This window comes from Manacus vitellinus, unplaced genomic scaffold, assembly GCF_001715985.3.
Source record: "Manacus vitellinus isolate BGI_N305 unplaced genomic scaffold, ASM171598v3 scaffold_109_pilon, whole genome shotgun sequence".
Classification (NCBI taxonomy): Eukaryota; Metazoa; Chordata; class Aves; order Passeriformes; family Pipridae; genus Manacus; species Manacus vitellinus.
In genome coordinates, this window is record NW_021938837.1 from 502,738 (window position 1) to 529,383 (window position 26,646).

Genomic DNA, 26,646 nt, shown 5'->3' on the forward strand with positions numbered 1-26,646 from the left:
GCAACTCAACTCCAGTTTGCACCTGCAGAGCACTCCCAAACAGGTATTAATTTAATTGAAAGGGATGAAAATAAAGTTTTCTCCACTGTAGTTAAAGCGTGTCACCTCCAATGTGCTGTGAAATTGAGTTCTGGAGAATAGGGCAGTGACCATTAGAAGCTTCTGCAGTGTAGTGCTAAAGAGAAAGTCCCAGTCAATTCTGCAAAGTACGTCATGTGAAAAGGTGATCAAAAAATGGTAACTTTGGGGATGTGGACAGTAATGCCATCAGTTATGTCTTGATGGATTAAAGAGCAAAAAAGATTAACATTTAAAGCATGTAGCACTTGGACACTCAAACTACAGATTACTGGAATACATTGAATAAAAATATTTAAGATTTGAGCGTAAGATAAAAACTCGGGTAATACTTTATAGAGTCATGAAGTAACTGGGGTTGGAAGGGACCTTAAAGATCATTTAGTTCCACAACCCTGCCATGGGCAGGGACACCTTCCACTAGCTCAGGTTGCTCCAAGCCCTGTCCAACCTGGCCCTGGACACTTCCAGGGATGGGGCAGCCACAGCTTCCCTGGGCAACCTGTGCCAGGGCCTCCCCATCCTCACAGCCAACAATTTCTTCCTTATATCTAATCTAAACTTTCTCTCTTTTGGTTTGAAATACCTAATATGTTTTTACGTGTGTGAGGTTTCTTCTCTCTAAAGAGAAACTTCCCTATTCAGGAAAAAAAAGGGGGTGAATTTACTGATAGAAAACAATTGAAATGACAACTTTTGACCAGAACTTTAAAACAGTATAATACACACACTCAGAAAAACATTCTTTCTAGTCACAGGCCACTGCAAAGGCTTCCTCAAAATGGTAGATGGTATGAAGCACAGAAGAAGCCAGTTACCAAGCACTTAGGTTTAAGTTTGTTTGTTTTTGAGGGGGTGGGATGGATGGTTTATCAATTTTTATGACATAAAATTTTAAACCACATTTTCAAAAAAAAACATTTTTCATCAAGAGCAAGCCTCAGGCTTGCTAATAATATGACTGCAGCTACATAAAAGCAGAGAAAAAATTATATGTTTGGGGGAAAGACATCCACATACCCCTCAAACACAAGTGTTATCAGGACATGAATTCTGTCTTTTATGTCTGGATAGAACAACGAAAACCAAACTCTGACTGCTGTTCTGGGATAATACTAAATATTTATTGTTTCTAGCAATATTTACACAGGGCATTAACAGGTAGTGAAGAGTACAGAGATTCCCATCAAAAATGTTGGAAAAACAGAAATACAGGTAGGGACTGAACAGACATTGAAGAGTTTCAGTGAAGTCCAAGAACCCAGAAGTGAAAGATAGACATTAAATTTTGCATTTTGTATGACCTGGCAAGGTAGAGTTGTGATAAGGTGAATGTGGAAGGATGAAATTGCAGAAAAGGAAATCACATGTAGGAACAAAGAAGGGAAAGACTATAGGAGGTTACCCCAGTAGAGAAAAAGAGGGTTAGGACTTTAAAAAATAACACTGTGAAAACTGAAGAGGATTGTAAAGTGTGCAAAATGTCACAAGACTGCACATCTAGAGGGTCTGATGCAAAAGGGGTGTGACAAAGGGGAAGGTAATGAGCAAAGATAAAAATAATGAACTAAACATCCACAGGTTAAATCAGGAACCACAACACATTGTGTAGCTTCATGTGGTGTCTCAGGGTCTGCTGAAATATTTAAATCAAGTAGAGTGGCTTTGGAGCTTTATGGGTTCTTTATATATGTATTTTTTATAAATACAGTAAATAAAAAAAATAATTGAGGAAAAACCTGTTTTGGGGAGGTTAAATAGCTGTTTGGTCAAAATGGGAAATTAATTGCCTATGAAAGCCCTTAATGAAGTTATCCTCAGTATAATAAAAATGTGTAACAACTTCACTTAAAGGCAGTCAGGTGCAATAAGCTTTAAAGGTTTAATAGAGTAAATGCTACACGTGTCACTCTTGCATTCTCACCTACCCCAGCTTCAAGAGCAGGCTGGCACACTAAATATTATCATCAGCTTCTCTAAGGCCTAGAGACTTAGCCCAGTGAAAGCTGATGACAGCCCTTGGGTAGACCTGTCTATCGGAGTGCCAGACAATGGCTGAAACAAGATTAAAAATTGATCGTGTGCTGCAAAAATGGATTTCTCATCATCCTTTCCAAGAGCCACTCGAAGTCACAAATGGATCCTGCCCCATGAACAGAGATGATTGATATCTGATGCTATCAGTTATCACCCATGCCTTTCAAGAAAGCCCTGACTGCAGCAAGATCACAGCCTGGCTTATAGAGTTGGGTTTGTTTTTTGTTGTTTTTTTTTGTTTGCCTGTTGGTTTTTTTGGTTTTTGTTTGTTTCTTTGTTTTTTGGTTGGCTATTTTTTTGTTTTCTTTTGGTGTTTTGGGGGTTTTTGTTTGTTTGTTTGTGGTTTGGTTTTTTTTGTGGGGTGGGTGTTTCTAGTTTTGTTTTTGCTCTATTTTGTTTTCTTTTCTTCTCTTTTGCAGCAATTTCTACAAAGTAAAAACCGAAAACAAAACTTTTTTTATCTCTGGTTGCTTTCTACAAGTAGAAGGTAACATTAAAGACATTCCACAAAACTTAGAAATAGTGCTACTGAACAAAATTACAAAATTAATGTCAATTAAGACACAAATGCAGTGTTGAAATCCCATTTGGAAATTAAATTCTATGTAATTTGCCACTGCTCATAAACCCATTAGGAAGACAACTTTATAGAAGTCTTTTCAAAGGACTGTGCTTCCCTCCACATTTACTGTGCTCTCTCCCTCATGCTACTGCATTACTGATAATGAACATCAACATTTGAAGCTAATTTTGATTCTTTATGAATCTAAAATCTGATTCTTTATGTATCCAAGCTTCTGTAAGTTTTTTTAGCTGATGTGGCTACAGGTCACTCTCTAGCTGACAATATAGAACAATGTAAGCTTCTTTATGTAAAAATTGTCATACAATTTTTTTCCTCTCTGGTTTGTGGGTTGGTTTGGTTTGGGATTTTTGCCTTTTTTTTTTTTTTTGATGTAGCAACATTATAGTTTTCTGTTCAAAATTTCCCGCATTTACAGTGTCTTTTATTAAAAAGAGTTCTAAAAACTCCATACTTGTTTCTCTGCTGTGATTACAGAGCTTGGCATCTTCTAAAAGTCCTGAAGTGAGCACAAAGATTTTTTGAAATATGTGAGCTTTTATGAAGACTCATTATTTGAAGAATAATGCACAAACTATGTGCAGTAATCTTCTCTAATGCAATATAGCTGTCACTGAGTTTTGCCTCATAATTCTTCACAAGCTACTTTGAAAGGCCAACCCTCTGTGCTCACAGCTTCACTCAGTTTAGAAAAAAAACATATATATAAAATCAAGTCTCTATTTCAAAAAGCAAAAGCAGCCATAGTTACTACACTATGGCTTTTGCCAGGCGAAAATAATCCATCATGGGTATTATGCTGCAGATCAAAGTTTCCCTCATTTGATCAAAATGTTACACACTGCAGCCTTACCCAAAACTACCTGATATGGGCACAGTTTCCTGAAATATGGCACCATATGTGCATCAGTAAACATTATGTGTAGAGTAAATTAAACACAGCCTTGTAATTAGGCAGCACGGAAATTAGTGCAGACCTGAAAGAGTAAATCAGCAGTATTAAAGCACTCTCCGTTTCCTCTGAAGCACTTCAGAGCACCATAAAAACCTCAATGTCACAGTGATAAACCTCTAGGACTGCATTTTGAGGGAGACCAAGACATGTGCACTCAAAGAAGTTCAAGCCAAAACCATTATTAACTAAAATTAAAGTAACAGTTCATTGTCTCTAATTTTTTAGATCAGATATTTTGATATGTATCTAAATTTCTTTTCCTATAGTAAATACACCAGTTATTCTACCAAATGAGAGCAGACAAAAAGTGGAATATTGAACAGCATGCCAGGGGCTCAGAGTTCTTTCAGTCCAAGATGGTGACATTCAGGGTATTCCTACCTCTGTTGTGTTAAGGCCATAAATTCAGTGGAAGATGAAAGAATAAAGGACTTTATAAAGTGGAGCTTTGCTGTCTCTGCTTTCTAAGCCAGGGTTACAGAGGACTCTTGCCTATTACCATTGTAGAAGCTGCTGGAAAAACCTGCTAAAGATGTACACGCAACGCAGCGCACCCACATTAAATGAATCCAAGCCATAAACACGTAGCACTGGCACAGAAATAAATCTGTATTAGCATTTGATAGACTGCTTTTGGTAAGCCAGCTCCCAGATTTCCATATTCAAGAGCACTGGAGTCACCTCAGACAAAAACAAATGTACTAAGCAACAAGGGAAAGGAGCTGAGTTTCTAATGAGCACAAGCTGATGCCACAGGTGGCCTCGGGTTCAGAGACATTTAGATTGACTTAGGGCTGGCTCCCTTTAAAAACATCAAAATTTTGTCAAGGAGCAGTTTCATGCAACAGAATGGGGCAATATTACCAATAACACTGCACTTCCCCTTGGAAACAGGGGAAGTGTTCCCTCTTTGGGAGGGAATGCAGCACAACCTTGGCAAGATTCCTGTGGATCATCTATTTAAGTGTGGCCTTGCTTCAACTTTGCCTTTACAGAATAAATCTTTAGTAAACATTCATGCAAGATTAGATTTTGAAATTATAACCTTCTTGGATATTCTGCTAGTACTTAACACTTGCATGAAATTTTGCATCTTTGAACACTGTATCAACATCAACTCCCTTACAAATTCTCAGTGTTATGTGAAGCTCAGTGAAGGGCCATGACCTGCTCTTTCTGTGTTTTTAGCTCTCCTTAAATTATACAGATATTGAATTACAAAAAGCTGCCTTCAGGATTTATAACTTTACCTAGTGTCCTCTTCTCTGCAACAAGGGGCACATCAGAAGCTACTTTTATGGTAATGAAGAGGGAGAATGTGCTTCCCCAGCCCTCCCAGAAGTGCCCCAGTTGCTGCACTGTTGACTGGCTTGAAAGTCAAAGGCCTATTTACACAAACTACCTTTGGGCTCTTATTTTCGGGGTGCCTGAATTAGGAAGCAGTTTGTTTGTGACTCCCTCTATACAAAGAAATATGAGCTTAATGCAAAATGCATCCTTGAAACCCCAAATCACCCTCCAAAGAGGAACTATCTGTTGACTGCAAGGGAGACTGAAGGAAAACCACTTCCTTATGTCATTACCCAATTTCCATAACTGACATCAGCTAGTGTGAATCCTCAGCATTCTCTCTTTCCTCTTCACCCTGCCCCCTAAATATGAGTTTTTTATTTCTTTGGGTGTGCTCTTCAACTTCTTTGAGACACTGAAAGGAGTTTGTTATCTAATGGTAAATTGGATTAGAATTGGGTTCACTGTTTTCTTCTGAAGATCCTGTTTTGCTTTCTGAGCACTCATGCTTCCCTTGGGCTTATATCTTAATACACAGATGCTGTGTACCTCCTAGTGCTGGTACAACACAGAATAGCTAAACTGAGGCAGCTTCAGATTCTTTTTCTAAAACTGGACAGTAAGTTGCTTGTCTTTGTAGAACACAGCAGAAGGAAGAGGGGATAAACAAACAAACAAAAGAAAATCAAGTAAGTTAGTCATGATTCAGAGCAGCAAGATTTAATTTCTAGGTGCTGCTGGGCCTCCCTGAAGCATTTGCAAGTCATCTGGTCTGTGTATGAGACAGGAGCTTTGCTGCAAAAAGATGATGATAAGATTTCCTCTTCTGGAGGAAGTCCTGTGTTTTCTTCAAAGCATTTACATAATGTAAGGAAGAAACCTATGCCTATACTTGAATAGAGAGATTTAAGACTGAAAACATTCTATAAGTGTTTATCCATAACATAATTCACATTGTATGGGTTAGCTGCAATAAAATCTGCTCCAACAGAACAGTTTTTTCAGTTTTAGGTGTCCCATCAGCCTAATTCCACGAGTTAATATTCATGGCTTTTATTCTGAGAGTGTCTCTGGAGTCTATGTCAATTTTTGGCAGGTTTCAAAGTGCTAAACAGTTCTTTTTTTTTACCACAAATAGCATTTATAAACAGCAATACAACTTAATCTATGTGGAAGTGACTGACATAAAGAGCAAATGGAGACACGCTGCCGCTCAAGAGCCAGAACAGAAATATATGACAAACAAGCCTAAGAACATTCTGAAGGCTGTCACCCAGTTCAGACTGTTGTAACCCATATTAAACAAAGGACACCAAACTGTGAGCACTTTCAGAGGCCTATGAAGTTGATAAAAACCGAGTATGATCAAGATGTTCTCCCCCAGATCCTTGTTTTACCAAATTTGCACGAATAAATTACAGGAGGTATTTGCCTCATCAACTTTAACCCTTAGAAAGTTTGACTTGTAAGCTGATATAGCTACTGAAGCAGTATTTGATCAATAATCAAATCCAGGATTTGATGATCCTTGTGGGCCCCTTCCAACTCAGGACACCTATGGCTAAAAGATAAGGAGTATAATAATTGTAGATTGAAGGGAGGTGCTCTAGAGAAAATGGTTGATAACAGACTAATGAATATTGTGCCCAAAGTCCACCATGTGTCTTACAAAGATATTTGCAAGACCACAGCTTAGCACAAGGAATTGGAAATGACCAGATATGACCAGCCAAATATATAAAAAGGTCATGTGAAAAGATGTACTTACTACATGATACATAAAGAACTGATTATAGATATAAAAGGGCAAATATGACCAGGATATAGACTCTTGGGGGTTTTTTTGGCTGCTGCAAAGTATGTGGATGAAAAAGTCTGAGTGTGTGGCTGATAGAAAGACACCATAGCACAGTCACCATTAATATTAGTTCTTGCCTAAATGTCCAAACCTGATCCTGAGTAGCCCATGTCACCACTCCTAGGGTGTTATTAGTGGCTATTGGGAAAGCAGACACTGAGAAGAAAGCAATAAATATCCTAAACTCAAGCAACATTCATCAGAAAGAGGGAGACAGCTCATCCAAACCAATGCAAGAATCTTGGAAGTTCTTATCTTTCAGCTTTCAGTCTGTAAACTAGCTGAGATTAAATCATCAATAACAAGGATAGCCACACCTGAAACCCATTCTTGGAAAGTCATATGGGACAAAATCCTTACATTTCACTGCAGAAATCATATTGAGGTGTTTATTTATGGAGAGTAACATGCTATAGTTCTACAATACCAATTTCTAGAAGTTGCAGATCACAGAGTAGAGCAGAACAGGACCACAGTCTTGATCATAAATGCTTTTGTTTCTGACTGGTTTTCTGAAGAAATTAGGCTCAGAAACTACAGTAACTGCCCATTTTTTCAAATACATTTTAATCTCTTGGCCAATTTTAAAACCATCTGACAGAGAGAAAAAGATCTTAAGGATGCTGAATAGCTGGAGTCTGATGAAAAACTGTCTGGGTAGGAGAACAGTGACCCGAATTAGAGCCCTGTGGAGGGAAATTTGTTCTGTGAAGTCAGGAGCTGGCTGGCCAGTGTACTAACAAAGGTACCAGCTGGGCAACCACCACGTGGATACTGGCTGAGCAGGAGCCAAAACCAGCCTCACATCTTCCTGCATTTCACCAACCAGCCTGGAGTAAAAAAGTGAGCTACAGATGAGGCAGCAGCAGAGAGGAGAAGTATGGGTGTGAGAAAATGAGATAAAACATGAAATTCAGAGGCCATAAGGGAGGAACTGAGATTATTGCTGAAGGAAGCCCTATACACACAGTGCTATGCTATAGAAAGCAAAACTTCTTTAATTCATCTGGTTTTGTTTTTCAGTCCTGTATCTACACAATATGTGCTCCTCAGAGGTTTGCAGGATGTGATCTGGAAAAGACAACCCTGAGGAGAGGACATTTTTCAAACAATTGTTAAGGTTGGAAAGGACCTTTTAAGAACAACACATCCAACCATCTGTTTGATAAAAAGAAATGCTAAATCAGAATGTTTTGTCTCAGAGAGTGGTGTGAAGAATTCTTTTAGCCATGAGAACAAGCACAGGTGTTTTGAGTCCAGAAATGATGACAGCTTTCCATATTAAAAATCACCATCCTAGATACTAACTGTAGTAGCTACTAATGGGAAGTTGACATTATTCTGCTTTTTATAAGTGTCCAAAAGGTTAAGCTGCATTGTACCCAAAAACATATAATTTAAGGCCACAAAAAAATAATCAGACAGCAAAAAACTCCTTTTAATACTGCACACACAAACTTATATCTCTAAAAATAGCATTAATTTCTATTAGCCATCCTTCCATTAAAGAAAAAGCCCAGGACATCAGTCTAAGGGTTCAAAAGTATTTATCAAAATGCAACTGGTAATGCAGTTATTTCTGGACTTTCTACTTCACAGTTCCTATTAATACATTTTTTTAATAAAGTTTTGTTGCCTAAAACTGCAAGGAGAAGCAGAAATCCATCTTTAAAAAAAACATAGCGCTTTTTAATTTTTCCTTTGGTCTACTTTGCAACTACATCTGAAAATTAAAAAAAAATATGAAAATGCCTTAAAAAGATGGAAAATCTTTTTGGTCATTGTAAAAACCTGAGTTTATTTTTCCATATTTATTAATTTGTAAATACATTTATTTGCAGTGCTAAGCTAAAAATAAATTACTAACTTTCAAAATGAAAATTTGAAACTGCTGAAAAAAAGTCCACACTGGACTTTTTGACACTCTCAGACTTCTCTTTTTATAATTATTATTTTTTTTTTACTTTCAAAATTCAATTTCTGGACGATTTATGATTTTTTTTTCAGTTTGTAAGGAAGTGAAATTTTTTCTTTGGGGTATTTATTTCACACAATATTTCTAAGTAGCTTTAGTAATAACATAAACCTCAGTCTACAGGAGGTGGATGGATTGTCCTTAACAGCTACCTAAAAGCATAATGCTCAGTATAAACAGAATTGCTGGTAAAAAAATCTCATTTCTATACAATTCCTTCCACTTGGAGGCATATGAAGACTTAGTCTGGCTTGATTGGACAAAAATGAAACAGTGCAGACAGGCTGCTCTGTTGGTATTAATGGCAGCACAGATTCCTGCTCTTTAAGAGAAAACAAATGGTTTTAGTTATTCCACCTCACGGGGAAACCGAGCGGCTCAAAGAGACTGAACAAGCTCAGCTGGTCCCCTGGAACAGGACACAGACACAGAGAGCTGGTGGCAGCAGGGCAGGAGAGCAGCACTAACAGGTGGGACAGCAGTGGTGGTGACAGCAGAACAGCTGGTGCTCTGCTCACACACCTCCAAACGATCTACAGACCGTGCTGGGCCTCGCTGGGCATCCAGTTGGTGTGTCAGCCAAACTCTTTGGTGTGTCCTTCCTGCTTGTCTTGCTCCCAATGTCACCGCAGATGTCACTGTGACACCTGAAATCCTGGGTGTGCCTGCTGCTTTGGGATTACCTGTGGTATTTAAACTATAGGGCTGGTATTTCTTTTTCCTGCTATGGAGGAAAAGCAAACAAACAAAATAACTGGCATCAACCAGCACCCTGCTGCTGGGCTGGCTTGCTGTACCACACAGTGAAAGATGGTTTTGTTTAGTTTTTAGGTTTTGTCTTTTCTTCTTTTTTTTTTTTTTTAACTACAGACTTGCATCCCAGGGGCATAAAAAAGACCTCAAATCTTGCCAATTGGTGCAACTTATTAGCAGATACAGAACTCTGTGTGTTTTCCAGCTTGTTCAAAACGAAAGGCTGAGCAAGTTGGAGCTGTTCATCCTGGAGAAGAGAAGACTTCCAGGAGACCTTCCAGCACCTTTCAGTACCAAAAGGGCCTCCAAGAGAGCTGGAGAGGGACTTTGGATATGGTCCTGGAGGGACAGGATAAAGAAGAATGGCTTCACACTGACAGAGGATAGGGTTAGATTAGATCTTGGGAAGAAATTGTTGCCTGTGAGGGTGGTGGGGCCCTGGCACAGTTTGCCCAGAGAAGCTGTGGCTGCTCCATCCCTGGAAGTGTCCAAGGCCAGGTTGGACAGGGCTTGGAGCAACCTGGGATAGTGGAAGGTGTCCCTGCCCATGGCAGGTGGGGTGTAACTAAACAGTCTTTAAGGTCTCTTCCAACCCAAATCATTCTGTGCTTCTATGAATATCATGTGAGAAACGGCAGCAGTGAGCTATGGGTTGGTGAGACGTGTCTGCTTCCAAGAACTTGTTCAGTCTGACTTAGGTTGATGTTCTCACTGGCAGTTTATAGTAAGACATATAATCAGATCTCCATAATAGTTTCCCAATGCCCAGGAGAATTTAAATGATGAGTTTAAAAGATGTAATTCCATCAGAATAAGAAATATTGAAGTGACTGTAAATTGTGAGGCGGAATTTCAGCACCGTGCATTCCATCCCCAATCATTTCACATGTCTGCATGTTCTGCAGATAATGAAATCAAATCTCAGAAATAAAGAGCTAAGTAACCTGGGGAGAGAAAGGAAAATCAGTCTTAGATGGGTGATTACTGTAGACTTGCAAGGGAGCCTGACTATCAAATGAAATATATATATCTTCCCCATCACCGAAACGTATGTTGTAGATTGTCTAGTTTTATGGTGTTAACATTAAGCTTCAAAAGTATGAAAATCAAGCTCTAAAAGGGATTCATTAAAACAAAAGGCATTATGGTATTCAAAGGCGGTTGTCTCTCCAATGATTTAGCTCAAAATAGAAAGACTGAAATAGTGTAACTCCGTATTCTCAACCGCGGCTCATTTCTTCTCAATCTTCAAGCCTCTCTCCCCAGCCATTAAACCAAGCCTTCAGTGACATCCTCACACTCTCAAATTTAGCAGGGAGTGTGCAGGCAGGTCTAGGCACACAGGTAGACTGTTGACTATGAGTTTGATGAAGCAGAACACTGATTATGATTCTGAGGGAGAATCATTTATAGTGAGAATGCTCATTGTGGAAAGCAAAGACTCCACCTTCCCCTACATTTGTGCAAACCCCAGCACAATTATGATCTCATATTGATTAGTTTACCAGCAACTGCCATGATTTAATAAACATTATACTTGTGTGACAAAATTTCATAAAAATCAGAACCTATATTAAAAGCTTCATCTCCAAGCAGGGAAATACTTTGTGTGTGCTTCACTTTACTCACATACAGAGTTCCAACCTTTCTGAGATTGAATATTCCATGGGGTTGAATATACATGAGAAGCAGACAGTTTATTAAGAAAGGTGCCATTTTTATATCACGTTTCAGAGTAAATTTGGCTTTAGAGATGAGTAATTCAGGCAACTGCTGAGAGCCTCACACAGAACAGCAACTCATGTGTTAGTCTGCTACTTCCTTGAAGCAGTAAGAACAGAGGTGGGAGGCAACACATGGTACCAGCTCCGCTGCAGAATTGAGGATCCCACAAATTTGGAGGTCAGAACAGCAGAGATCTTTCTTCTGTCATTAGCTGAGCAGCAGATGTGATTCTAGGCTTTATATAGGAGAGTCAGTGATTCATATTAACTGTAAGACCATTGCAATAGGTTTATTATTTGCAGAATATGATCTTCAAACATGTTTGCTGAGAGTTAAGGGCTGAAATGAACTGAGCTTTGGCAGTGCAGAGCACTGATTCCAAAATACCTACAGGGGCCACTCTTTCTGAAACTATCTTGTAGCAAATAGGTTTCTGAAGATACATTTAAGTCCTTGCTTGGCCTTGCAGTTTTATTTTTCGTTGTTGTTATTATTATTATTATTTACAGAAAATGCAGAATTGAGATCATCTCAAAAGGGGAGAAAAGAGATAAAAAAGAGGCAATCTGCCCTGCCTTAACTTAAAGGTTTAAAGAAACTTATAAAGGATTTCTCCCTCTTGTTTGCCCATCTCCTTTCAATTCTTTTCCATCTCAAGCCTTTTGAATTAACCTTTCAACCTTATTACAAAACACAATGATAAATGTAATATAAGAAATTCTTTACTGTTTAAGCTATGTTTTGCAGTTATTCATAAAATCATAGAATACTTTGGGTTAGAAGGGACCTTCAAAGGTCCACTTCCCTGTGTCATGGGCAGGGCCATCCTCAACTATATACCCTGGACTTTAATGTTTACAGGGATAAGGAATCCACCATCTCTCTGGGCAACTTGTTATTTATTAACCCTCTCTATATCTTCATAAAATCTTTATTTAATGCAGTACCTTGGAAGTTTTCTCTGAAAATGTTCTGCTCTTATAATTTTTTTTCACATTCTCCTTTTCTTTCCTGTTATTTCCATGAGGGTATTCCAATAAATACAAATAAGCACATATGCCAGTGTTTTTATGACTGGGGTTGCTGGGCTGTGAAGGCCTGGCCAATCTGCCCACCCTCCCACACAGCAGGACATTGGGGGGTTACACTTGGAACACATTCCATTCTCCCTTTTGTTTTTTTTGTCTCAGGAAATGCTACTACTTTTCTTCATGCCACGTGTAATGTAATGTCATGTCTAAATAAGGACACCAACACTTTAAACCTCTACATGTGGCAAGACCAATACTAAGTGGAAAAGTTTATGATTCCCTCGAAAAATCAAGAGGCATTATAAAAATCATAGCTTACCTGTCTTCGAAGGTCTCGTGTTTTCTTGGTCATCTTGTCAATGGCAATGTTGAGTGGGTCCCCCTTCTCCTTCCTTCCAGTCTGTTAACAAAACCAAAATCACAGAGTTAGAGAAAAATACTCCAAATAATATACACTTCTAAAAAAAATAGTACAGACTTATCAAAGGAAACCTGTGTATCTTTTTTTTTTTTTTTGCTTGCTTCCATCAAGCTGTTATTTCCAATGTAGTGTTTTTAACATGTTTATGTGAGGGAGGCGTGGAAGATTATTTAGAAACAATCCTAAAGTGATAAGAACAAAGATGAAGGTGACTCACCGGAGAGTTCAGAACTTTTCCACCACTAAATTATGTGCATATATTATAGTTAATACTCAAAAAATCTGGCAAGACCTTTCACTATAAAATGAATATTAAGAGTTTCTAATCTCCATCCTGCCAGGCACTGGGAATGTTAAACATGATAATAAGCAGCAACACAGCTTGAGGACAGAAGGAAAATGGTCCCTACGCCTGTAGCAGGAATCATATTGGCAGACGTTAGGTGCAGTATAAAGAAAAATTCCACTTAAAACACTTTCCTGCAGGAAGTCTCAAAGCAAAACTCCTCACGAAGATTAAAAAGGGGGGAAAAAAGCCTTTTGTGGCTTGTAACCAATGGGGAAAAAATACTTTTTTTAGGTTCAATGACACAAAAAGCATTAAGTGACTTTGTTAGCTGTATTACCTTTCTCTTAAGAGAAAACTGCTTCTCTAAAGATTTGTCACATCTCTTGCACATTGAACTCTGTTTGAAAGCTTTTCATCAAGAATCAGAATGATCTTCCATTCTTCCTGGCAGTACTCTTTCCTTCCCAAGGCTGTTTTCAAATACTCCTATTTAGAATTGTTCCTTGCATATGATTAAGAGCGATTTTCCGTCTCCAGCTGAGCCTAATAGCATACTTTTCTGGGAACTATTGAGAAGTCACTTTTGGGGTGGGATGGGGATTAAACATGCCCTTTCAACAGTGATCTCTCACATGGACTGCACGGTTAACAGCTCTACATTGGCAAGTGGCCTCTGTTCCAGCCTTTGCTTTAAGCATTCATTCCAGAGAACGCCTGCTTTCTGTTATTGCCTGTAATTCTAATTATGACATGAGGCCAAAGCTTTTTATGATCATTTAGAAATCTGCAAAAACCCATCCCCTTTTTTCATTTAGAAATTCAAACACAACAATATCAAGTGCCACCAGAATTTGATACAAAACATAAATTTACCTCTTAGCTCTCTAAAAAGAATCCATTACAAATTCTGGAGTTAATCATACAAATTGACACCAGAAAACAGAGAGAGAAAGCATTTGCTATCACACAAGAGGAGGCATCTGTGTCACCCGGTGATATTTTTATCTCACTTTTCTTGTCTTCATCCTTTGACTGAGTTCTTCTGGTCCCCAGCTGAAGAGCTAAGTCTCTTTAGCCTAAGCAGTGTCAGCACAGACTTTTAGTTTTAGATGTCCTGAATTCAGTCCCTGTTATTTCGTTCGAGGCAGCAGCTGTCACATGTGCACACAATCAAAGCTTGCTTTTCAGGCTGAAATTTCACAATAAAGCTGAGGCAGATAAGTTTGGTACAGGAAGCCTCTCCTGGCTGTCAGAATGGTACAGCAGGGACTACCAGATGAGCCAGTCTCAGCCAGGTTCTAGTTAGTTAGACTACGAAGCTATATTCTAAGAAAACTTAAAAGAAGAAAATTACTCCAGCTGTGCACTGTGCACTTGCTGAACCAAGTTTTCTTGGTGACATCACTGTTCTGGGATGCTTTATTTTCCCAATCAAATAATTCAAATTCTTTAATATTGTTTAAATTCTCCTCTTCCTTCTCATTGTTAAAGCTTTAATGGACTGGCTCAGAAAGATCCATAACCACACAAAATACGTTAAGACATTTTTTTCTAGGGCAAAGATAACCTTTGTTTGGCTTTTTTTTTTTCATTTGTAATAAAATCAGGGAATAATTTGCTAAACTGGGGAAAATTACTGTGAATATTAACACAATGTAAACAGTAAAAGAGTAAACACCATGATACTTAACTTAGGGATCCTATTTTACAGCTCTCAAACAAAACAACTAGTTAACAATTCTTATTCACTCATCTCATGCAGAGCAGATATATTTTGTGTTCACCACCTACATGGTGAGGTCAAGTAATTAATGCCTGGCACCCATTTAGGGGTTCAGAAAGTTGTCCTTGAACAGGAACTTGGGACTTCTTCCAGGGTAGTCAGCTATGGGATACAGTGACACTCAATAAATTATGCATTTAATAAACTGCACCATCTAGGAGAAAGGGCTCCTGGCCATTGGAAAAAAAAAGTATAAATTTTGAGATTGACCTCAAAGTTTGTAATTTAGATTCCTAATCTGGGTGTTTTGTACTGCTCATAGGAGGGAAACTTTCACTGAGAGTAGGCCCATGGTAGTCTACATATAGAACCTCTCCCAAGCCTCTCTTCAAATTTATCCTGTATCTTTTTGAGTCTGGCTTTAAATTAACAGTGTTTATGCAAACAGTGGCCCTTGGGGTGCATCCTATTGTGAAACACAAAACAACTGGGAGCCCTTCCGTGACCCTTAGGCCATACAACACAAACTGTCAATGTCCATATGGCCGGTCCCTTCTCCCTCCAAAACAGAAAAGAGCCTGTTCTCAATTGCTCTGTGCAATTGCCCAAATCATGCCTCCACGCTGTCTGAGATGCTAAATGGGATGAACCAGCCTGTGCTGGAAAACAGGCTCCCAAACCAAGTGGATGGAGATCCAGTTGAGCTCTCTCAATGTCAATATTTTATTAACACATAAAAATATGGATGCAGTCTCAAATATTCTGCACAATTTTTGTATTTATCCATGAATTTTAGGTGTCCTTCACCTGTTACTTATGAAATGGCTACTGCCTTTTAATCTGCACACAAAACCCCTCCTTCACCGTAGGATTTCAAAGAAGGAGAAATTTGTTTAGTAAATCACATTATTGAAAAATAACTAGCGTGGCATGTGATACTACATAGCTTCAGGGAGGTCTGTCAAACACCATCTGCTCTGTGCTGCAAATATAAGTTTATTAAAGTTTATTTATTTAAGTCCTTAAATACTCTTATATTATTGTTGCTCTGTGATAATTTTTTGGCCTTCATTCCTAGAAGAGATAGAAAGGAACTTAGTGGTTTCCTGAAAAAACCATAAAGCTTAGTATTGAGGTTTTTGCCATTTCTCTGTCAATCTTTTTCCAGAGAAAGAGAAGAAAGATAATTTGGGCTAAAAAGGAAGCAAAAATTGCTGCTGGCATTGGGTTAAAAAGAGAAGGAGGAGAAATGCACAGAAGTCCTTGAATGTCAAAATATCGGCATTCAGAGTCCCTATGGACAGAATTACATCTATTCATGGTGTAATGAGAACTTTGCTACAGGAGAATATATTAATCAAGCCCCTGATTTCTTGTGACCATTTAACAGCATTTGCATACTGCTTGCACTCGAGATATTTTCAAACAATTTTCTCAGTCTGTGTTACTTCCATCCTAATTTCCTTAGAGCTTTTCCCTGCCTGTTTGATTTATTCTCAGCTGCTCAGGATGAGCTAATTCCCACGGGATCCTGACCAGAGGCTGTACTGGCTGCAGAGTCCTCCAGGTCAGGAGTGGGTCTTCCATTGCATTTCTACCCCGAGGCTGCAGTCCCTCTCTCAGATCATGGAATGCAGGAGCCAGCTCCCTGAATATAATTTTCAAGTGGTTTTAAGCCTGATTTGCCACGTGGCATGAGAAGCTGTGTAGTTTTTCAACACGTCTGTGTCTGGTAAGTGGTAGAAATCTAGGTATTGATTGCCCCATCATTCTAGAAAATGCCTGTAGTCACAAGCAGTGTCAACAATATTGCTGGAACACTAAAACAAAGATAGAATACAAGAACTTTCCTCTTTATATTAAGCAAAGTCTGAAAAGCTTCACAGTTAAAACTGCAAAATATTAAGGTAAGCACTCAGTTATACTGGGAACTTCACTTAGTCAGGAAAAGAAATAAATTAATAACAAAAAGTACTTAAGGATGGTAAGAAATTTCAGCACCTGCTAGAATGATGTCTGCTAAGATACAGCACTGTTTTTCCTTTTGAATAAAGACCTTTTTACTCTCCTTCCTTTTTTTTTGTCATGAGCTGTTCACAGTTTATATTGTCGAAGTAAAATATAAAACTTCCAAAATATTTATCACAACTATTAAGGACATTTGTATTGCATGATTTTCTTATTACAGAACTCTTTTGATCAGCAAAAGATACTTAAAAGGACACTCTCTTCTAACCCTGGAGAATATCACAGAGTCAAGACAAAGTCAAGTCAATCAGCCCAGACACAGTGCATTTTGGATGAGATACAGTCAGCCTTGGAAGAAGATGCTTCAGGTTGGAACTGTGTTGATAGTTCTGAATAATTCCAGATACCACCAGTATGGAAATCACAGAATTTAAATTTTACCACATGAAACAGTTAAAATTGCTGCTTCCAAAATTATTATTAGAAAGACAGATGCTTCTGTAATGAATATCCTCGTATTGAAAAGTTAGGATCAACTTCAGAGTTGTGTGAGGTGCAAACCCATAATTCTGAGCATGCTATTTAAAAATAAAAAAATTATAATCAGTGCCAGATGAACAAGGCTGACAACAGTGACCTATAAAAGCAGTGCACAAGAAGTGCAGCAACTGCAGGCCTACAACAGAATGTCACAGACAAAACCCAACATGTATGAAACTAAATGAGTGATGTTAGAGAGGGTTGTTGTCCTTTTCCTCTGAAGTGCATAATTCAAAAGCTCAGTGTTTCAATTTTACAATAATAATATTAATAATAATAGTGGACTAAAACTATGCAAGAAGTTTTGGAACTGCTGTTTTCCCACTTTCCTCTGTTAGATATAAGCCAAAATATCTGAGAAAGCTCAGTCTCCCCACACATTATGTGTTGCATGTCCAAGACACTTTCACTGCTGTTTCCAGTAATTTAGCCTCCAGGAGACAGGTGGAAAGATTATCTATTGATCCAAAAGCTACCAAATCTTGATTTATTTTTATATTTTCACCATCCCATGGGTAGAGGGTTCCATCATTTACAGTTTATTCAGAACTTCAATATCATAGTGTTTTATTAAGGTGTAAATTGCTGCTCAAAAATATATCCGTCCTAATATTTTATTTTAAACATTGAACAACATCACTCTTTTAAAACTGTGCCCGTGTTCAATAGCCCTTTTAAAAGTGATGAAGAGAAGCTTAGTACTAAGAGGAAGAACATTTTGAACAACAGACATAGGCTGCATCAGTGCTTCTAAACAGAAATGGAGGTTTGCAATCACCTGTTTGCCAGCTTCAACTTTGCTACCTCCTATGGAATGAAAATTTGTATGTTCCTCATAAATGTATGATACAGTAAGTTCTCCTTAAATAAAACAATTTCTTTCAGCAGTTTTTAATTACCTTGTGACCAGTGAATTTGGTTCCAGTGTAGCATGAATGATAACAACTGTGTAGAAAGCTGGGGAAGCCACAAACTTGCAGTGCCAGAGAGTAAATAAATTCAATAAAATTAAAATGAGTCGTGGGCTGGACACGGTATCAGTACCTGAGGTGCACAGGTCTTACCCTTGGCCTGGATCCAAGTAAGTTTTATCTAGATCTGTACAAACCAAGTTTGAAACAAAATAAAGAAATAATGAAAACTGTATCTGTTAATGGCTGAGGAAGATTTTCTTGTCATATTTTATGTATGTTTTTTGTGCAGGCCACATCACCACAATATCTGAATCCCTCCAAGTGGTGAATCAGTGAATTAAGTGATTTGTTCAATATCAGCCATGTGTAGTTGCTTCTTTTATCTTTTCCAAAGTGAGAAAACTTGTGTGTAGGGGAGTATTTCACTTTGATTGGTTTGTGGCTGTTGTTTTTCATGTTTTGCATAATTCACTGTTGTAACCACTTCTTGTCTTTTGGCAATAACCAAGGACTTTCAGAAACATTATCAATGACTGCAGTTTGATTTGAAGCACCAGTTAGGATTAGGGCTTGATCACAATGGTTCCCAAGTGGCAGCTGCTACTATTAATTGATATTTACCCATAATCATGTACTGGCATCTAAGCTTCCAAAAAAAAAAAAAAAGAATTGGCTGAGGAATTTATATTTATAATGATATTAGAGGTTGCCTAAGATGGAGAACTTTTTCACTCTCGAGAACAAAGGCACCAATTGTTTGGGGTCTGGTGATCTTTTTTTTTTCACTTGTAGATGATACACTGAATATTTCTGCATTTCTGTGTATTTTTGAAATAGAGTTTCCAGGATCACTGTGGTGAGGACACAGTCCTGCTCTTCTAGATAAACTGGATTTTACAGCTTACTGAGGCACCAAACATTCAGGAAAGGCAACTGGTGGGACTTTCCTAAGGGACAAGGCAAGTGCAACTTCCAAATCTCATTGATTTTCATTAGGTAAAACACATGCATTGTTTGGTTTTTTTTTTTTTTTTTGGAAGGAGGGGGAGTCATGCATCTGTTAGAAATTCTTCCCCAAGGCAAGAATATCCTGCTATCACTTAAGAGTTGTGTCACTTAATTAAACTCAGATTATAAAGCAGCACACACTGCCAGTTGAGAAAACAGTGATAGCTTTCAGGGAAGGACCATCCCATTTAATTTTACTATCAAGAAATACTGAATCAAATCTAGTTATTTTAGCTCCTTCTATACTCAGTATAAAGTGACAGGCACTTTTAGAGCACCCATCTGTCTTGCATACTTGTTTTAATATGGAATACATGTCACCACATGGGATTGCTCCTCTCCATCAACAATAGAGGGGATCTTGAAATGCTTGATGATTAATTCTTAAAAAAAAATAAGTAACATGAGATAAACTGCCGACTTAATAACTATAAAGACTGTCCAACCCTCCTAAGGATCAGGCTGGAGACTGTGTCTTGGAAAAATTTTGTGTGTTTTGGATGATTTTTTTTTTCCAGAGAATTAAAAAATACAGGATCATAAAGGTGCCTTTTTTACAAGCTTCCACAAAAGATATCCCAGTCCTTCCAGGATGTGATATTTTGAGGTCCTGAAAATAATTTGCTTTCTTCTCACTGTCTAAAAGAAACACACTTCATAATTCAGACTTGGGATTGGGTCTGTTCAGTCTCAGGTTCTTTTCAAACTGGCAGCTTGTCCCAAGTGGGGTCTCTCAAATATTGATATTGGGCTCAACATTGTTTAATATCTTCCTAAGTGACCTGGTTGATGGGATCAAGGGAACCCTGATGAAGATTTCTGCAATGCCCAACTGAATGCAAGGAAAGGTTGAGGGTGCTGGGTCACAGAAACACAAAAACACCACAACCTAATGAAGAAAACAAACAAAAAAACCCCAAACCTCCAGTTTAGCTGGATTTCTCTAATCTGAGCTTTCTCAGATAAAGACATATGCCAACATCAGCCTCATTTGGAACTGAGGTTCGCTGATAACGGTGGAAAACAAGTAAATGCAGTTGGAAGAGCCAGGACTAATAACCTGATTCAGGTTTTCTGATATGTCCTCAAGAAATCTCTGGCAGTGTGTGTGTAATGGGATCCCTATCACTGTGAATTCAGGTGATATGAGTGTTAGCATGCAAGTCTACTTCTGATCCAGGTTTCTGTCCTAATGCCCTTGAAGTCTGTGAAGCTTCCCCTCACTCCTTTCTGTTTGAGGGGCTGACTTTGTAACAATACGTATTAAAATTTAAATCTGGCAGAATAGTTCTTGTCATTAAATAGCATCTTTTCCTTTGCAGTGCTTACTCAGAGGAAAACATAAGGGTTTTCATAGAAGAAGCTGCCTGTTTCTATTCAGAAAATGTCAGTACAGAAAATTGATGCTGTTACACTTAAACGCATATAAAAAATAGAATTTCTGAGGAAAGAAATGTGCATGATGTAAACTGTTATAAAAACATCAGCTTCACTGAAGCCACACTAATTTACACCAGCTGAGAATCTCCCCACTCATCATATAAATAAAATCTTGCAGATGCTTCCATTTAGAAGGTCAGAAATGTTTACTCCAGAATTCAAAATTATTCTAATTTCTTTACAGACTTCTACTTGCAAAGCGTCCAGTACAAACTCCTCATTTAACCACCAGCTGCTTTCCAGCTGCAAATTGCAATCTGCTTTTAAATGGCTCCTGATGTCTTCTCTTAATCTAAAATAACTGGAGAAAAAAGCAGATAGGATACATTTTTTCTTTCCCTTCAGATATGTAAACCTGTAGTAAAGGACTATGCAAATGAAAAATGTTAAAATTTACCCATTCTAACAAAAGGTCTTGAGAAAAGCCTATTCTATTAAGCATAATAATGTTCCTGAGTCATGAAGTAGTTATTAATGAAGCCTCCTATAATGTATTCTGTTCAAATTTTATCAGTTAAAAAGGTGATGCAATATGAGGCGACTGAGAAAAGAGGAGGGGTAGAGAAAGACANCTTTTCTTCATGCCACGTGTAATGTAATGTCATGTCTAAATAAGGACACCAACACTTTAAACCTCTACATGTGGCAAGACCAATACTAAGTGGAAAAGTTTATGATTCCCTCGAAAAATCAAGAGGCATTATAAAAATCATAGCTTACCTGTCTTCGAAGGTCTCGTGTTTTCTTGGTCATCTTGTCAATGGCAATGTTGAGTGGGTCCCCTTTCTCCTTCCTTCCAGTCTGTTAAGAAAACCAAAATCACAGAGTTAGAGAAAAATACTCCAAATAATATACACTTCTAAAAAAAATAGTACAGACTTATCAAAGGAAACCTGTGTATCTTTTTTTTTTTTTTTGCTTGCTTCCATCAAGCTGTTATTTCCAATGTAGTGTTTTTAACATGTTTATGTGAGGGAGGCGTGGAAGATTATTTAGAAACAATCCTAAAGTGATAAGAACAAAGATGAAGGTGACTCACCGGAGAGTTCAGAACTTTTCCACCACTAAATTATGTGCATATATTATAGTTAATACTCAAAAAATCTGGCAAGACCTTTCGCTATAAAATGAATATTAAGAGTTTCTAATCTCCATCCTGCCAGGCACTGGGAATGTTAAACATGATAATAAGCAGCAACACAGCTTGAGGACAGAAGGAAAATGGTCCCTACGCCTGTAGCAGGAATCATATTGGCAGACGTTAGGTGCAGTATAAAGAAAAATTCCACTTAAAACACTTTCCTGCAGGAAGTCTCAAAGCAAAACTCCTCACGAAGATTAAAAAGGGGGGAAAAAAGCCTTTTGTGGCTTGTAACCAATGGGGAAAAAATACTTTTTTTAGGTTCAATGACACAAAAAGCATTAAGTGACTTTGTTAGCTGTATTACCTTTCTCTTAACAGAAAACTGCTTCTCTAAAGATTTGTCACATCTCTTGCACATTGAACTCTGTTTGAAAGCTTTTCATCAAGAATCAGAATGATCTTCCATTCTTCCTGGCAGTACTCTTTCCTTCCCAAGGCTGTTTTCAAATACTCCTATTTAGAATTGTTCCTTGCATATGATTAAGAGCGATTTTCCGTCTCCAGCTGAGCCTAATAGCATACTTTTCTGGGAACTATTGAGAAGTCACTTTTGGGGTGGGATGGGGATTAAACATGCCCTTTCAACAGTGATCTCTCACATGGACTGCACGGTTAACAGCTCTACATTGGCAAGTGGCCTCTGTTCCAGCCTTTGCTTTAAGCATTCATTCCAGAGAACGCCTGCTTTCTGTTATTGCCTGTAATTCTAATTATGACATGAGGCCAAAGCTTTTTATGATCATTTAGAAATCTGCAAAAACCCATCCCCTTTTTTCATTTAGAAATTCAAACACAACAATATCAAGTGCCACCAGAATTTGATACAAAACATAAATTTACCTCTTAGCTCTCTAAAAAGAATCCATTACAAATTCTGGAGTTAATCATACAAATTGACACCAGAAAACAGAGAGAGAAAGCATTTGCTATCACACAAGAGGAGGCATCTGTGTCACCCGGTGATATTTTTATCTCACTTTTCTTGTCTTCATCCTTTGACTGAGTTCTTCTGGTCCCCAGCTGAAGAGCTAAGTCTCTTTAGCCTAAGCAGTGTCAGCACAGACTTTTAGTTTTAGATGTCCTGAATTCGGTCCCTGTTATTTCGTTCGAGGCAGCAGCTGTCACATGTGCACACAATCAAAGCTTGCTTTTCAGGCTGAAATTTCACAATAAAGCTGAGGCAGATAAGTTTGGTACAGGAAGCCTCTCCTGGCTGTCAGAATGGTACAGCAGGGACTACCAGATGAGCCAGTCTCAGCCAGGTTCTAGTTAGTTAGACTACGAAGCTATATTCTAAGAAAACTTAAAAGAAGAAAATTACTCCAGCTGTGCACTGTGCACTTGCTGAACCAAGTTTTCTTGGTGACATCACTGTTCTGGGATGCTTTATTTTCCCAATCAAATAATTCAAATTCTTTAATATTGTTTAAATTCTCCTCTTCCTTCTCATTGTTAAAGTTTTAATGGACTGGCTCAGAAAGATCCATAACCACACAAAATACGTTAAGACATTTTTTTCTAGGGCAAAGATAACCTTTGTTTGGCTTTTTTTTTTCATTTGTAATAAAATCAGGGAATAATTTGCTAAACTGGGGAAAATTACTGTGAATATTAACACAATGTAAACAGTAAAAGAGTAAACACCATGATACTTAACTTAGGGATCCTATTTTACAGCTCTCAAACAAAACAACTAGTTAACAATTCTTATTCACTCATCTCATGCAGAGCAGATATATTTTGTGTTCACCACCTACATGGTGAGGTCAAGCAATTAATGCCTGGCACCCATTTAGGGGTTCAGAAAGTTGTCCTTGAACAGGAACTTGGGACTTCTTCCAGGGTAGTCAGCTATGGGATACAGTGACACTCAATAAATTATGCATTTAATAAACTGCACCATCTAGGAGAAAGGGCTCCTGGCCATTGGAAAAAAAAAGTATAAATTTTGAGATTGACCTCAAAGTTTGTAATTTAGATTCCTAATTTGGGTGTTTTGTACTGCTCATAGGAGGGAAACTTTCACTGAGAGTAGGCCCATGGTAGTCTACATATAGAACCTCTCCCAAGCCTCTCTTCAAATTTATCCTGTATCTTTTTGAGTCTGGCTTTAAATTAACAGTGTTTATGCAAACAGTGGCCCTTGGGGTGCATCCTATTGTGAAACACAAAACAACTGGGAGCCCTTCCGTGACCCTTAGGCCACACAACACAAACTGTCAACGTCCATCTGGTCGGTCCCTTCTCCCTCCAAAACAGAAAAGAGCCTGTTCTCAATTGCTCTGTGCAATTGCCCAAATCATGCCTCCACGCTGTCTGAGATGCTAAATGGGATGAACCAGCCTGTGCTGGAAAACAGGCTCCCAAACCAAGTGGATGGAGATCCAGTTGAGCTCTCTCAATGTCAATATTTTATTAACACATAAAAATATGGATGCAGTCTCAAATATTCTGCACAATTTTTGTATTTATCCATGAATTTTAGGTGTCCTTCACCTGTTACTTATGAAATGGCTACTGCCTTTTAATCTGCACACAAAACCCCTCCTTCACCGTAGGATTTCAAAGAAGGAGAAATTTGTTTAGTAAATCACATTATTGAAAAATAACTAGCGTGGCATGTGATGCTACATAGCTTCAGGGAGGTCTGTCAAACACCATCTGCTCTGTGCTGCAAATATAAGTTTATTAAAGTTTATTTATTTAAGTCCTTAAATACTCTTATATTATTGTTGCTCTGTGATAATTTTTTGGCCTTCATTCCTAGAAGAGATAGAAAGGAACTTAGTGGTTTCCTGAAAAAACCATAAAGCTTAGTATTGAGGCTTTTGCCATTTCTCTGTTAATCTTTTTCCAGAGAAAGAGAAGAAAGATAATTTGGGCTAAAAAGGAAGCAAAAATTGCTGCTGGCATTGGGTTAAAAAGAGAAGGAGGAGAAATGCACAGAAGTCCTTGAATGTCAAAATATCGGCATTCAGAGTCCCTATGGACAGAATTACATCTATTCATGGTGTAATGAGAACTTTGCTACAGGAGAATATATTAATCAAGCCCCTGATTTCTTGTGACCATTTAACAGCATTTGCATACTGCTTGCACTCGAGATATTTTCAAACAATTTTCTCAGTCTGTGTTACTTCCATCCTAATTTCCTTAGAGCTTTTCCCTGCCTGTTTGATTTATTCTCAGCTGCTCAGGATGAGCTAATTCCCACGGGATCCTGACCAGGGGCTGTGCTGGCTGCAGAGTCCTCCAGGTCAGGAGTGGGTCTTCCATTGCATTTCTACCCCGAGGCTGCAGTCCCTCTCTCAGATCATGGAATGCAGGAGCCAGCTCCCTGAATATAATTTTCAAGTGGTTTTAAGCCTGATTTGCCACGTGGCATGAGAAGCTGTGTAGTTTTTCAACACGTCTGTGTCTGGTAAGTGGTAGAAATCTAGGTATTGATTGCCCTATCATTCTAGAAAATGCCTGTAGTCACAAGCAGTGTCGACAATATTACTGGATCACTAAAACAAAGATAGAATACAAGAACTTTCCTCTTTATATTAAGCACAGTCTGAAAAGCTTCACAGTTAAAACTGCAAAATATTAAGGTAAGCACTCAGTTATACTGGGAACTTCACTTAGTCAGGAAAAGAAATAAATTAATAACAAAAAGTACTTAAGGATGGTAAGAAATTTCAGCACCTGCTAGAATGATGTCTGCTAAGACACAGCACTGTTTTTCCTTTTGAATAAAGACCTTTTTACTCTCCTTCCTTTTTTTTTTGTCATGAGCTGTTCACAGTTTATATTGTCAAAGTAAAATATAAAACTTCCAAAATATTTATCACAACTATTAAGGACATTTATATTGCATGATTTTCTTATTACAGAACTCTTTTGATCAGCAAAAGATACTTAAAAGGACACTCTCTTCTAACCCTGGAGAATATCACAGAGTCAAGACAAAGTCAAGTCAATCAGCCCAGACATAGTGTATTTTGGATGAGATACAGTCAGCCTTGGAAGAAGATGCTTCAGGTTGGAACTGTGTTGATAGTTCTGAATAATTCCAGATACCACCAGTATGGAAATCACAGAATTTAAATTTTACCACATGAAACAGCTAAAATTGCTGCTTCCAAAATTATTATTAGAAAGACAGATGCTTCTGTAATGAATATCCTCGTATTGAAAAGTTAGGATCAACTTCAGAGTTGTGTGAGGTGCAAACCCATAATTCTGAGCATGCTATTTAAAAAAAAAAAATTACAATCAGTGCCAGATGAACAAGGCTGACAACAGTGACCTATAAAAGCAGTGCACAAGAAGTGCAGCAACTGCAGGCCTACAACAGAATGTCACAGACAAAACCCAACATGTATGAAACTAAATGAGTGATGTTAGAGAGGGTTGTTGTCCTTTTCCTCTGAAGTGCATAATTCAAAAGCTCAGTGTTTCAATTTTACAATAATAATATTAATAATAATAGTGGACTAAAACTATGCAAGAAGTTTTGGAACTGCTGTTTTCCCACTTTCCTCTGTTAGATATAAGCCAAAATATCTGAGAAAGCTCAGTCTCCCCACACATTATGTGTTGCATGTCCAAGACACTTTCACTGCTGTTTCCAGTAATTTAGCCTCCAGGAGACAGGTGGAAAGATTATCTATTGATCCAAAAGCTACCAAATCTTGATTTATTTTTATATTTTCACCATCCCATGGGTAGAGGGTTCCATCATTTACAGTTTATTCAGAACTTCAATATCATAGTGTTTTATTAAGGTGTAAATTGCTGCTCAAAAATATATCCGTCCTAATATTTTATTTTAAACATTGAACAACATCACTCTTTTAAAACTGTGCCCGTGTTCAATAGCCCTTTTAAAAGTGATGAAGAGAAGCTTAGTACTAAGAGGAAGAACAT

At 38.0% G+C, this 26,646-nt stretch overlaps 1 protein-coding gene across 1 annotated transcript in view; it reads right to left on the reverse strand.

The window, feature by feature from the left end:
• Nucleotides 1-26,646, reverse strand: part of CTNNA2 (catenin alpha 2) — a 350,732-nt gene that overhangs the window by 103,782 nt on the left and 220,304 nt on the right. Inside the window, exon 2 of the mRNA XM_029964516.1 lies at nt 21,309-21,389. Within this exon, the coding sequence (XP_029820376.1) occupies nt 21,309-21,389 (81 nt within the window). The remainder of the gene's footprint in view (nt 1-21,308; nt 21,390-26,646) is intronic.